This window comes from Suricata suricatta, chromosome X, assembly GCF_006229205.1.
Source record: "Suricata suricatta isolate VVHF042 chromosome X, meerkat_22Aug2017_6uvM2_HiC, whole genome shotgun sequence".
In the NCBI taxonomy this organism is placed as follows: domain Eukaryota; kingdom Metazoa; phylum Chordata; class Mammalia; order Carnivora; family Herpestidae; genus Suricata; species Suricata suricatta.
Window position 1 is genome coordinate 91,300,684 of NC_043717.1, and position 15,161 is coordinate 91,315,844.

The following is a 15,161-nucleotide window of genomic DNA, read 5'->3' on the forward strand; positions in this document are numbered from 1 at the left end:
AACATACAAATGCCTTTTATGTAGAAGGTACCGACAAACAGTCAATTGTATACACTTCTTTTATTGCAACCAACTACATACAGCCATTCCAATCTCCCCACCCTATGACATGGCCCAAAATTAACCCTGCTGAGCTAGTCATGCCACCGGGCATGGTGTCAGATGTGAGAGAACATCTGATATGTTATCTTCATGAATCCCTTCTTTTCTTGCAATTTCATACACACTGATGATATTTTGAAGAAAATTCTACTTTAGAAAATCTCTCTGCACAAAATCTTCTATACTCTTTTCGTTCTATTCTTGCTGTTAGAATTTCCCATCTATTTTTACACTTTCTAAGTCCCCAAATGCTGTAAACTTAGGTGATAAAACTTATTTATAAGTAATAGTAATGCTACACTGGAATCAAGAAAAAGGAAGTTCATAAATTTGGTATTATATGAAGTAAAAACCCAATATAATCAGCTTCTAAATTCCTTTCTAATCATGAGAAACCCTTTCAGATTTCCAAAAAAAAAGGGTCTTTTCTTTTATTAAACCTGGATTTCTTTAAGCACTAACAGTACAAATAAATTAAAAGCTATTCCAAGCTTGTACTAATTTTTGGTATATTTATTAGTATTGTGATGTCTTTTCCCAGCTATTTTTCATGGCAAAAACACAGAATTTCAGTTGTTAAAGCTAGTAGGCTTTGAGGAGTTAGCATAGAAACCTAAACCTACTTTGTAAGATTGTTTCTGTAAGGAAAAAATGCTCTAGATTCTAAACAGCTGATACCCAGACTAAATTCAAAAGTTCAAGTTATTGGTAAGTAAGAAAATTCCTGTTCTACACATAGAAAACTTGCTAGAAATAATTACCTATTTTTACTAAGATTTCTTTCAGAAGCCTAATGTTGCATGTGCTGTGACACGGGAATTCATATTAATTCTACATGCTTCAAGCCCAAAGACACAGTTGAGTAAGAAACGGAGAGGATTCCAGAACCAATCAAAAGATTATTGTAGGGGGATGTCTCGGTGGCTCTGTAAGTTGAGAGTCCAACTTCAGTTCAGGCTATGATTTCACAGTTCATGGGTTTGAGCCCCATGTCAGGCTCTGTACTGACAGCTGAGAGCCTGGAGCCTGCTTTGGATTCTGTGTCTTCATCTCTTTCTGCCCTTCCCCTGCTCACTCTCTCTCTCTTTCCTCTCTCTCTCAAAAATGAATAAACATTAAAATTTTTCTTTGAATTAATAAAATTTAAAAATTAAAAATTAAACTAAAATATATTTATTCTAGCAGTCTTTTAATTTCTTTATTTTTTAATGTTTTTCTTTATTTTTGAGAGAGAGAGAGAGAGAGAGCAAGGGAGGGTCAGAGAAAGAGGGAGACACAGAATCTGAAGACAGGCTCCAGGCTCTGAGCTAGCTATCAGCACAGAGTTTGACACAGGGCTCGAACTAATGAACCATAAGATCATGACCTGAGCCAAAACTGGACACTTATCCGACTGAGCCACCCAGGCGCCCCACTAGCAGTCTTTCTAAAACTGTTATCAAGTTGCCTCAAGTTAATGGGATCCACCATGACCTTTCTGGAGCTGATTGGAACCCTGAGGGTGTTTGAGGACCTAAATTCCCTGAGAGGAATTTTCTACATCAAGGATATCCTAGAAAGACACAAATTCAATCTTCTGAACCTCAAGACTCAGATCTGAATTGCGCAGAAGAGGATCAAATTCCAGAGATGAGTATGTGGGAAACTAACTTTGTCAATGCTCATTCAATAGCTACCCTTGTTTCATTAGGTCTTTACTTGGCTCTGTAAGTTAACAGCTAAGAACTGATAGCAGCCTATTTAGGTAAATCTAATCTTTTCATGGAAATACAATTATATTTTGTACTGTTACCTACACTTCATTCATAATAGTTTAAAAGATCTCTGAACAATAATACAATTAAATGACACTAAAGAAATGAATAAGGTTACTATGAAACACTATGCTTAATGAAACATTATGTTTAAAGTTATAGACATACCTGAATACTCCATGACCTCTTCAGGTGATTTGCCCTCCACTTCTCGAGCGATATTATCAATGTCATCTCTTCCATACTTCTCGTTAGCTTTAATAAACTGGTTAAAATCTCGCTTAGTCCAGTTTGTGAATCCCTGTGAACAAAAAATTAAGCATCATCAATAGAAGTTAAATTAGCAAATCCATTTACCATTTATTATTCTACTTATTTTTTTACAATGATACACTAAAAACAGTTTGAAAGACTTAAAATATTCCTCCTTATAAAATCCCAGGGTTTTTTGGGAATCAGAAGTTGAGTGTTATAAAAACAACTGCTTTTATATCATGAAGAGATACACTTCTCTCTAAGCACTAAAGATGGATTTATAGTTCCAAGAAGTTGTGTAGTTTTTAATTCTGTATTTTATAGATGCCTACATTAAAATACAAATGCATTGATATAAAAATACTAATATAAAATCAAAGTCCTGATATTCCAGTGCATCAACAGTTTTTTTTTCACATCTGTTCCCATGTAAATTAAGAAAGGTATGTGGTTGCATTAAGTCCAAAAAACACAGAGGGAAAAATAAAAATGCAGAAAATATTTTGTACTCTATAGCATTCCAAGCTACAGATGAACTTTGGGGTTTTTTTTGATAAATACAGTGCAGCACTGTAAATGTATCTTCTCTTCCTTATGAACTCCTTAATAACATTTGCTCTTGCCTAACTTGCTTTATTGTAAGAATACAGTACATAATACATGTAACATAAAAAGTATGTGTTAATCAGCTATTTATGTTAGCAATAAGGCTTCCAGCAAACAGTAGGCTATTAGTGAGTAAGGTTTGAGGGAGCCAAAAGTTACAGGAAATTTTCAGCTACATGGGGAACCAGAACCACAACTCCCATATTGTTCAAGGGTCAACTGTACTGTGAATAAATAATTTCTATTCAAAATTGTATTCAAAAATAGAATATGTATAAACAGAATATGAATGTTCCCACTCAATTTTTTTGTTAAAAGATAGAATAGTTTAACCAATGTTTTAAATCTCTGGTATTATTAGCATGTCTGTAAAGTCACAAAACCAAGAATTTGTTTTCTACTCCTTATGTCGCAATCCATAAAAATGTGATATCTCCGGCAGTTCAAAACTCTATCCCTAGCTTTTTGTTGATGAAGATTTCAGGTGACCCCACATTTTGTTTCTTTGCCATGATTTTTTTTAAGATTAAGTATTTAAGGCACCAGAGAAAGATGTTTAAAGATGAATTCAACTACTAGGAGAAACAAAAAAAATGGACTTTACTTCTAATTACAAACTAAAGCAATTTGTCTATTGATACTGTGTATTCATAATATAATATATATTCACCATATACTACAAACCAAGTAGCATTCTAAGACCAGAACTTTATTTTTGTGTTCAGGAAATAAACTATGAAAATATAACATGACTATTTAAATGTTTTACTTTCTTCTGTGGTAAGCCCTAATAATCAGCCAAAGCAATTACATTTTCAAACTAAACTTTATGACTTCCAGACATTTGGCTCCAAAACTTATGAATATACTCTGTAAAAATTCATTCAGTAAAATTACAAATCATAATAAAGAAAAGATCTATATGATACATAAGATAAAAATATAAAAACTATCTTTCAATAATTAATGTGGCCAACTTTTCTAGCACTGTACCTTGCATATTTTTCAAAAGAACTTGTTGAAGGTGGTATCATACAGTAGGTTTGTTTATCATAGTGCAAGGGTCTTTTACGCTGTAACTTTCTTTGTCTTCTACAGATTATTTGTGTATTACTTCTACACTCATAAAGTTCATTAAAGCAACAATGACCAGAAAGCATTTATATTTATTTCAAATTTAAATGTTCCCTATTTAATAACTATTGGCTTTAATTATACAATAACCACATTACAGTTTCAGAAATCTGTCATTGTTAAAGTTCTTTCAAAGAAAGGATGAAAAGCATTTTGAGAATTATGAAATTATTCTACTAATAAAAGATTAGTAGAGTATAATTTCAGAGAACAGTTCACAAACAATAACATAAATTTAAACTTTCAAGAATAAAAAATAAATAAACTTAAATAAACTTTCAAGAATATGCTCATAATTACTATCTAACAAGCTTCAAATGTGGATTAACTGACTTTATTATAATGGATAAAATATGTCTTGTTAGCAATAACTGACACTTATATTTTGCATTTATATATTCTCTAGCATTTCCAAATGCATGTACTCTACAAACAGGATAAAAAAGAAATATATGATCTAAATGTATGTTTACAAAATAGCCCTGAGTGTTGTTGACGTGTTTAATCAGCCCACACAATAAGAGGTAAATATGATCTGGTTTTTTTTCTTTTTCTACTGGTTAATTAGAAGCACTTCAACCACTTAAAATATTTTACTTGTGTGAGAAGTTTATCTTTTTCTTCAGTCTCTTCTGGTGTAAGAGGTTCAGCTCCATCAATCTTTTTTTGCTCTTCTCTTTGAGCCACAGCTGGATTTGGGATATCAGGATTCCTTGGGACCTATAAATCAAGCAATGAATTTTAAGTAAACTGTTGAGAAAAAATAATTAAGGGCATGTATACACATATCAATCTTAGAGTTATTTCAACAGTAAACAATATAAAGCTATACCAGAATGATACAAGATGCTCTCCACATTCTTACTACAAACCATTCTTAAATGTGCCACGTGGTATTTTAGTGTTAAGCCCACAGCTAAATGCCACATTATATTCTAGATTTAATTATAACTGTGGAACAAAATACATTCTTGTAATACTGTAATACATGGTGGTAACGATAACACCTTTATGCCAACGCTAACATTATACAATAAAATTTCAAGTCCAGAAGAAACGAAAGGTTTGGCAGTACCAAAAGAACCCCTACACCAGGCAATATAAACCAGGGTAGAGAAGTGCAACGCACTCAATACTCTGACCACTTCAAAATGCAAAAGAAAGGACTGATTTTACTGCCTGCCAGGCTATGGAAAGGGAGAGTAACTTTGCATAAAATATCAAGGGTGGAGTCAGTGAGAGGATAATGAAGAACTCCCCCCCAAAAAATAGAGAGTACATGTAAGAGGGAAAGGGTGGCAGAGTACGTGAACAGCTGTGAGGGAATCGGCAGTCAAGAGAAAAAGATACAGTAGTAGCCACCAATTCTTGTACCAGAAATTCTAGTGTTTAGGATACAGAGCTACAGATACACTGACAACTAAGAAGGGAGCTCAAGTCCAAAACAATAGGGACAGAAGCTCACCTCACCAAGGAAGCAAGCAATCAGCCAGTCACCTATATCTCAAAACTGCAGCCTCTCTGTCCAGTGTGTCAGAGTGAATACAGACAACCAGCACAGCTCAGCAGTACGGAGCAGCGCTCACTGTATGGCGTGACAAACTAAGTCACTCACCCAAAGCCTCACACCACTTCTATGTACATCCGCAGTAACACTGTAGCACACTGACATAAGAGGGCAAGTACTTAACATGTGTAGTACATTTTATAGCATTCCACTAAACATGAAAAGAAAAGGGTTGGGGCACCTGCATGGCTCTGTGAGTTGAAAGTCTAACTTCAGGTCGGGTCATGATCTCGTGCTTCTAGAGTTCAAGCCGTATATCAGGCTCTCTACTATCAGCACAGAGCCCATTTCAGATTCTCTGTCTCCCTCTCTTTCTGTCCCTCCCCAACTTGTGCTCTCTCAAAAATAAATACAAAAAAATTTTTAATTAAGAAAAAAAAGAAAATGATTGACAGTAAGCCTTCCACTGTTTGATATGCACCCCTATCGTAAATAACTCATTCCCTATGGTTTTACCACAACGTAATTATAATACACATCAGAGTACATTTTTCTAATTGTTACACATATTTCATAGAGTTTGAAACTATAGCAGTATAACTTGAAAATAAATATTTTTTAATTTATTTTTGAAACAGAGGGAGCCAGTGAGCACGAGCAGGGAAGGGGGAGAGAGAGACAGGGACAGAGGATCTGAAACAGGTTCTGCATTGTCAACAGTGAACCTGATGCAGGGCTCAAACTCACAGACCATGAGATCATGACCTGAGCTGAAGTCAGACACTCAACCGACTGAGCCACCCAGGTGCCCCTTAGAAATAAAGAAAAATATTGTTAAAATTACTGGATTCAATTGTTTTTAAAATGTGAACCCTACTAATTTTAAAAGAATTACTGAAAAAAACAGGTTCATTTGCAATCTTCAGTTCCAGACAATCAAATTAGTAAATACAGACTAAACGTCTATTATGCCTGTAGCACCATGACAGGTATTCATTGGAAAATTAAAGCAGTGGACATGGTCCTTGCCTACAGGAAGCCTCACAACCCAGTTGTGGAATTTTGAACTCTAAGGATTTGCGGAGATGAAGAAGAGGCAAACAATATTCGAGGCTAGAACACTAGGAGCAAAACCTGTAAAAGCGAAGCCAGGAAGGACCATACAGGGTTAATGTTGAAAAGGGATAACAAACAAGACCAGGTGGAAAGAGATTTACAAGACGTTGAAACTACACAGTAGACAACAGCAAGCCACTGGAGATTTTTAATAGAACACTAAAGTGTCAAAACGTGTTTTCACATGGAAACTTTGTGCTGGATGGATTGAAGTGTGGAAGCAACTATAGGCAAGAGAGCCAGCTAAACAGCCATAATCTAGAAATGAAGTATGACCACCTGGCCTAAGATGGTAACAAATGGAAACGGAAAAGGTATAAATTGAAAATGAAATACAGGCCAGTGATAAGCATGATTAAAATAACTTTTATCAAAAAATAATATATATAATCATCACTTTTTAAAATGTTTTTTATTTATTTTTGAAACGGAGAGATAGCATAAGCAGGGGAGGGTCAGAGACAGAGACACAGAATTGGAAGCAGGCTCCAGGCTCCGAACTAGCTGTCAGCACAGAGACAGACATTGGGCTCAAACCCACGAATCATGAGATCATGACCTGAGCCAAAGCCAGACACTTAACCAACTGAGTCACCCAGGCGCCCCTATAATCACTTTTTTAATAGCTAAATTCAATTTTTAAGTTAGAGCACACCAGCAATTCCTTTCCTAACAGTTCTATCTAATCAAAGACTTTTACAAAGGAGCGCCTGGGTGGCTCAGTCAGTTGAGCATTTCTTGACTTAGGCTAAGGTCATGATCTCATGGTTTGTGGTTTTGAGCCACATCGGGCTCTGCGGCAGTGCCTGCTTGGGGATTCTCTCTCTCCCTCTCTCTCTCTACACCTTCTGCACTCTCTAAAAATAAATGAATAAACTTTAAAAAAAGACTCTTGCAAAAATGTTCACAGCAACTTTACTCCCAACAGCCAAAAGCCAGAAAACAGCCCAGATGTCCACCAACACAAGAATGCATAAGCAAACTGGTATATCCTTACAATGGGATAGTATTCAGCAGTAAAAAAAAAAAAAAAATGAGCCACCGAGAAAAGGACATGAATGAATCCCAAAAACATTATGCTAAATGAAAGACAGCTTACACATAATATATGATTACATTAATGTAAAATTCTAGAGGAAAAACTAATCTATGAAGGAAAATATTATGACAGTGGTTGTCTCTGGGGACTGGGTATAAAGATTGACTGGAAGGGGCACTTTCGGGGGTGACAGTAATATGCTATATCTCCATAGGGGGATTAGTTATGCAAATATACATTTGTCAAAATACAATGAATGAAACACTTCAGATCTGTAAATTTCATTGTATGCTAATTGTACCTTGAAAAAAGAATCAAATAAATATTAAACACTGGCTAATGATATGCACGTTGAAGTGTTTCTGAATGAAATATACTTAGGTCTACAACTTTGAAATGCATAAAAGTATAAGTTGGATATCTACTTGCTAGAGGCTAGAGAAATGGACAAAGAGGTGATAAAGCAAATATAGTAAGATGTAAATTGAAGAAAATATGTGGTGTGTATGTAGATGTTCACTGTACAATTATTTCAATATTTTTATATGTTTAAAATTTTTTCCATAACAAAATGTTTAGAAAAAATTACAGACATAGCTTTAAAAGTTTAATTGACCTATGGTGCCTGGATGGTTCAGGCGGTTAAGTATTCAACTTTGACTCAGGTCATGATCTCATAGTTAGTGGTTCAAAACCTGCATCAGGCTCTGTGCTGACAGCTCAGAGCCTGGAGCCTGCTTCAGATTCTGTGTCTCCCTCTCTCTCTGCCCCTTCCCTGCTTGTACTGTCTCTCTGTCTCTCATAAATGAATAAATGTTTAAAACATTACTTTAAAAAGTTTAACAGATTCTTGGTGATAAATGAAATTACGTTGACTTCAAATTTTAATTTTAACTGAGAAAAACTCTTTAAGCTTAAGATATTTGTCTATGAAATAGCTTCAAAATCTCCATGTCCAACAAACTATATTTTAACAAAGTACGTATTTCATAAACATCTCATTTTATGCCAGAAAATGGAAATACACCTGGAAACATACCCATACAAAATAAGCTGTTTATTCCTATGCAGATACTAAAAACTTCCCCCTTGAACTTTAACAAAAGCAAAATTATAGTACTATATGATACCATTAGATTTTAGGCTCCATGAAAGACTACTTCTTCCACATCTACTGCTCATATTTTCACTGCAACAAAACTTTAGAAGGACTTTATCTATGTTATGTTTACTATTTTAATTCAAATACTTAACTACTAAATTTTCTAGAATTAGAAATGAGTCAAAATTCCTACATTCCCATATCTACTCCAATAAGAAAAATCTCCTTAATATTCATCATTTTTAAAAGGTATTTTTTTTACCTCATAAGGTTCTTATTAGCATTAAACTTCCTAGAGTGATTTCAAAGTGCTATATAAGAATTAAGTAAACAAATTACAAACCAATATACTATAAAGATACCTACAAACTACTTGAAATATTCATACTGTGTGTCTTACTGATGCCCCCCCAGTAACACTTAACACAGCCACAATATACTAAAAATTATCTTTTGAAAGGAAACATCTCCATTATTACTTGGATTTCTAGTCAGACACTAAAGAATGTGTGACTAAAAGCTATGTTCCATGGAAAAGTGAAAAAAAAAATTGGTCTTGGTCCAAATGAGTTTTAGGAAGCATTTCACAGAAATATGGAACAACGAATTAAATGTGGTGGCACACAAAGTCATGTAGTGAGCAGAAATCAGCACACCATACGGTCCCACCACTGCAAACAGCTGGCTCATGATGGCACATTACCAAAACTCACGGAGATTATAGAACTTCTTCCATTTGTCAAATGTCTGTATCTGTCCCTAAAGAAATTTTTTATTGAAGATAAATGTTAAAATGTTCTCCAGCTTTCTCCAGCTTCAAATATGGCAAAGGTCCTTCATGCCAGGTCTTAGACTCAATGGGACTTCTAGATCCTCTGGGTTTTTTTTTCTAATTCTGCAATTGAAATTTCAATGAAGTCTTCCTCTTCCAATAGAAAGATTGCAGTGAACAAGTGATTAAATACATTGAATAATTCATTTAAGTTGCAAGAACAGTAAAGCTTCTTAATGTGTCTAACTTGCAACAAGGTCAAAGCTAAGACAGCAGAAATAATTGGCACATGATGCACTGCTATCATCCACCATGTGGTTAGGGCAAAACAAACAAAACTTCTCAGGCTAAAATAAAACAAAATTCTTTAATTCCAGATCTTATCATGAGCAATATTGTTGTGACTTTGTGCTGAATATCGGGGGGGGGCAAAATAGAAAATAAAAATGCAAATAGGCAGGTTCTAGAGAAAAATGTTCTTTACTAAGTACTTCAAAAGTACTGAGCCCCTTACAGACCTACCTAAACTCCATACAGAAAAAGACTATGGGGACTCAAAATAGACGAAACAGTACTGTGCACCACAATATCCTAAGCTATAAGACAACACCTCTCTCCCCAACAATCCTTTAAGCAGAAAGGGGGAAAGAGTCCTTTTTGAGAACCTAACTGTGCTTCAAGAATACCAGGTAGTTGTACTGTAGCAGTTGGGTTCAACTGAGAATAAACTATTGCTCCATTCACTCTGTGGCTCTGGTGAGTTTTCTGGAGCTATGGGGGGGGGGGAAATGCTAGATATCTCTAAGAATACATGTATAACAGTTATCAGTATCACACTGTCCTTGGAACAAAAGGTTTTGCAGAGGATTAGCATGCCACACCCGTCTATCTATACTCTCAACTCCAACATGACACCCACCCAATTGAAGCACACACCTTAGCTCATACTGCATCCCTTAGTGAAGAATGGAAGGGACAAGCTTCAGAAAGAGTCAACATCCAGATGTACTCATATTTGTGTTATAAATCCTCAGCCAACTATACATAAGGAGGATCGAAGCAAGTCTTATGATGACACAAACACAATCCAAGATGAAGCTGACGAGAACACATGGCTAGTGGAGTGGCAGCGAATAAACTCTCCTTCCACCATCGCCACCATTGCCACCGTGCTCCAAGCCACCACCATCTTCTCTCTTTTCACACTTTAACAGCCTCCTGAATGATGTAAAGTCATCATTCTCTGAATCCAGCCAAAGTGATCTTTAAAAAAATGTAAATCTGATCATACTCTACATCTTAAAAGTTGTTTAACCCAGGGAAAATTACTCAATCTCTATGTTCCTCAGTTTCCTCATCTGTAAAAGAGAAATACAGTCCCAAGGCTGTTAGGAAGATAATGAGTCAATCTTTTTATTTAAAAAAATTTTTTAATTAAAAATTTTTTTAAAAAAATTAAAAATAGAACTACCCTACAATCCAGCAACTGCACTAGTAGGTATTTATCCAAGGGATAAAGGTGTGCTGTTTCAAAAGGACACATGCACTCCAATGATTATAGCCATGCTATCAACAATAGCCAAAGTATGGAGAGAGCCAAAATGTCCATCAATGGATGGTTAAAGAAGATTACTCAGCAATCAAAAAGAATGAAATCTTAGCATTTGCAACTACATGAATGGAACTAGAGGGTATCATGCTAAGTGAAATTAGTCAGTCAGAGAAAGACAAATATATGACTTTACTCACATGAAGACTTTAAGATACAAAACAGATGAACATAAGGGAAGGGAAACAAAAAATATATAAAAATAGGGAGGGGGACAAAAACATAAGAGACTGTTAAATATGGAGAACAAACAGAGGGTTACTGGAGGGGTGGTGAGAGGGGGTTGGGCTAAATGGGCAATGGGCATTAAGAAATCTACTCCTGAAAACACTATTGCATTATATGCTAATTTGGACATAAATTTTAAAACCTCACTAAAAATAAAGTAAAATAAAATTGATACTATAATAAAAAAATTTTAACATTTATTCATTTTTGAGAGAGAGAGAGAGAGAGAGAGAGAGAGACTGTGCAAGTAGGGGAGAGGCAGAGAGAGAGGGAGACACAGAATCTTGAGCAGGCTCCAGGCTCTGAGCTGTAAACACAGAGCCCAATGTGGGGCTTGAACTCACGAAATGGGAGATCACGAACTAAAGTCTGACGCTTAACCAACTGAGACATCCAGGTGCCCCAAGCTAATCTGTTTAAATGACTTAGAACAGAAAGCAACACAAGTAAGGACCAAATAGGTATCTGCTATCAGTATTTCACCACCCACTCACCCCTCCACTTTAAAAACATCTCAATGGTTTTCCTTTACTCTAAAGCTAAAGTTCAACCTAATTAATGGTACCTACAATTAACGTTCAGTTAATTACCCATTCATCAACTTCATCTCACCCCTCTCCCTCATCACTCCTTACCAACCCTGGCCTGCCTTTGGTTTCTGAAGAGGTAATCCTCCTTCCTACAACAACACCTTTGCACCTATGCGTTCCCTGCTGAGCTCTTCTCTCCCACATGTCACTTTGGCTCATTCCGGAGCATCTCTCTGATCTCAACTTAATGACACTGCCTTAGAGACCATCTCCCTGATTTCCCAATCCACGTTCGATACCCATGTCATGTTTGCTTGTAGCACCCACTGTAACCACAGAAAACAAATAATGCTATTACTCTGTTATATCAACTTAGTATCTATCTCCTCCATTAGAACACAAGTTCTATGCACTGGGGGACCTTGTCTGTCTTATTCAGTACTTTATCATCAGTGCATGGCATAAGACCTGGCACAGAGGATTCCTCAATAAATATGGATTAAATGAACAACAGCCCTCCTTTCACTCATACTCCCTTCTCCTGTCACTTCTGTCTGAGAGGTGAGGAAGAGAAACAGCAAGGTGCCATAGCATGGATTCCATACTATCTTCCCTCTCCTCATTCATCCCTGTCCTCACTCCTTCCACCTGCCTACTACATGTCTCCCTCTGCAGCTTTCCCTTGATTCCTCTCTCTACTAAGGTTTCTCTCTCCTCTATCTCCTTCCAATTGGCTACCACCCAAATGTGATTGTAAGACCTCACCCCTAACCACAAACCTCCCATAATGAAAGGCACTGCTTACATTAAAACCAGAGCTGTGGTGAGAATGTGGTGGGCACTGTACCATGGCAGGGAACAGAATTTCCTATCTCCAAAGAAGGAGCACAAACAGTTCTACTGGCAGAGATGATTTTTTCATTGCTGCTATTTGACTACCACTTGGCTTACCTCCCAAACAACATGTCACACCACTGTAAACACAGTCCTTATTTAGGGCTGCAAGAAGAAGCAGGGTTATGTCACATGCAGAAATAGCCCAGAACGTCTGAGGGAAAGAGCATAGCATTTGAACACTGAGAACTCAGGTTTGAGACCAGCACCCTTGGCAACTCTGTTAGCTATGTGACCTTGAACAAGTCTTTTAACCTCTCTGAACTGCAGTCTCCTCATGTCTTATATGGAGGAGATAACACCAATCTCACAGGGCTGTTAGAAATCAAATGAAGTGTCTGATAAAGGATTTTGTGAATTATAAAAGGCTCTATACAAATATTTGGTTGATTAATAACTGGGTCTAACATTTCAATTGATTTTCAAATCTCACTGATAATAGTCCATAAAAATAATAATATAATGATCTAAACCTAAAATGTTTATAACTTTAGTAGAATAATATATATTCATATATTTGTTTACCTCATGAAATATTATTGACCACTTTATTAATTTTACTATCTTTTTTTATTTTGAATCATTATTAAAATAATATGTTATCACTATTTTTGAAATATTGGATAATTCTCCATTAATTTTCCTGTTTCTTCTTGCATGTTGCCATTTTCACCTTCTTTGAAACTAAAACTAATTTTGGGGGGCCTGGGTGGATCGGTCCGTTAAGCATCCGACTTCGGCTCAGGTCATGATCTCGCAGTCTGTGAATTCAAGCCCTGCATCAGGCTCTGCACTGACAGCTCAGAGCCTGGCACCTGCTTCAGATTCTGTGTCTCCTTCTCACCCTGCACCTTCCCCACTCATGCTCTGTCTCTCTCAAAAATAAATAAAAACATTAAAAATTAAAAAAAAAAAAAGAAAGCGATTTAACTCCTGGTCTGAATATTCAATCATGGTCATTTTACTCTTTTACAACTTCCTAAGATAGATTTTATCCAGTCATGTTGATTCAATGCATTCAAATTTAATCACATTTCCTAACCAGATTATCATTAACTATCTATATTCACCTTAAGTTTCTTGTTCTGTTTATATATATTGAAATTTGGTACATAAACAACAAGCAAACCTTTTTTGCTCCATTTCAAATGGTAATGCTCTCACTCTGGACAAATAGTAGAAATACTCTAGAAATTCACTCTACTTTCAAAATATAAATGAACTAAGTATCTTATATACATGGAGCTTTTCTATACACATTACAGCTACTAATTAAAATAATTGGGTATAGTTCCACTTGTGATAAAGATTCACAAAATAAATTTTAAAACACACCTTCCAATTCATGAAACAGAGAAATTCTTAAAACTACAATAGTGTTAATATTTTTTAAATATATTTATTTGTTTTTGAGAAAGAGGGAGAGAAAGGGAGGGGCAGAGAGAGGAGGACAAACAATCCCAAGGAGGCTCTACACCATCAGCGCAGGGCGGGGCTTCAACTCCAGAATGGTGAGATCATGATCTGAGCCAGAATCAAGAGTTGGACGCTTAACTGACTGAGCCACCCAGTCCCTGGTGTTAATATTTTTAAAATTTTGTTTATACTACTGAATTTTATACCTTGGTTATCCCTTTCCACTCACTGGAAAGTTTTAGCATATAGAAATAACCAGGTGTACCTAATCTCTCCATGTGATAGCTTTAGGGGGACAAACATTTCACTCACTAAAAATAGGTTCCTATCTACTAACAAATAAGAATTTTGATTTCCAAAAGATTATTTTTAAAGTTTTTTCAATGTTTATTCATTTATTTTGAGAGAGTGTATGTGTGAGTGGGGAGAGGAGCAGAGAGAGAGGGAGAGAATCTCAAGCAGGCTCCGTCCGTGCTGTGAGCACAGAGCCCGAAGTAGAGCTCAATCATAACCTTGAGATCAAGACATGAACCAAAATAAAGAGTCAGATGCTTAACCAACTGAGTCATGCAGGCACTCATCCAAAAGATCACATAAAAATGTTATAATTCATTATCAGTTTGCCATTAGCTTTAACACTTAAGTGGCAACAATCAAATAACCACAACAGGGCTTTCATCAACCCAAGAACAATAAATACAAAAGTATTATTTCTTGATCTTATTATGGAAAATGATTAAAAATATCTCCTGTCATCTATCATATATCCACTTCTAATTAACATATACCTATTGTTCTTTCCACATATTATTTGACCAAACACTAGCATTATTAAAATAATATGTTATTATCACTATTTTTGAAATATTGGATAATTCTCCATTAATCCCATTTCAAGATCATCCTCCTGGTGATTTGGTAGTTTGATGCTTTACTTCTAGTTAAACTTCTTCCTTGGTATTAAAAACACCACTATTTTGAATTACTCTGATGTTCTCTCACATTAAAATGGAATCCTTTCCAGTCTAGTTTAACAGATGATGTTAGCTTAAAAGATTATATTATAGAGGTTTCTGGAAGGCTCAGTCAGTTAAGCA

General features: G+C 35.8%; 1 protein-coding gene across 7 annotated transcripts in view; it reads right to left on the reverse strand.

Moving 5' to 3' along the window:
• The window catches only part of SMARCA1 (SWI/SNF related, matrix associated, actin dependent regulator of chromatin, subfamily a, member 1), a 74,810-nt gene that overhangs the window by 18,047 nt on the left and 41,602 nt on the right, over positions 1–15,161 (reverse strand). For all 7 annotated transcript variants that reach the window (XM_029929855.1, XM_029929859.1, XM_029929860.1 and 4 more), the window contains 2 exons: positions 4,449–4,571; positions 2,025–2,157 (listed from right to left, as the gene is read on the reverse strand). In XM_029929855.1, the coding sequence (XP_029785715.1) occupies positions 2,025–2,157; positions 4,449–4,571 (256 nt within the window). The remainder of the gene's footprint in view (positions 1–2,024; positions 2,158–4,448; positions 4,572–15,161) is intronic.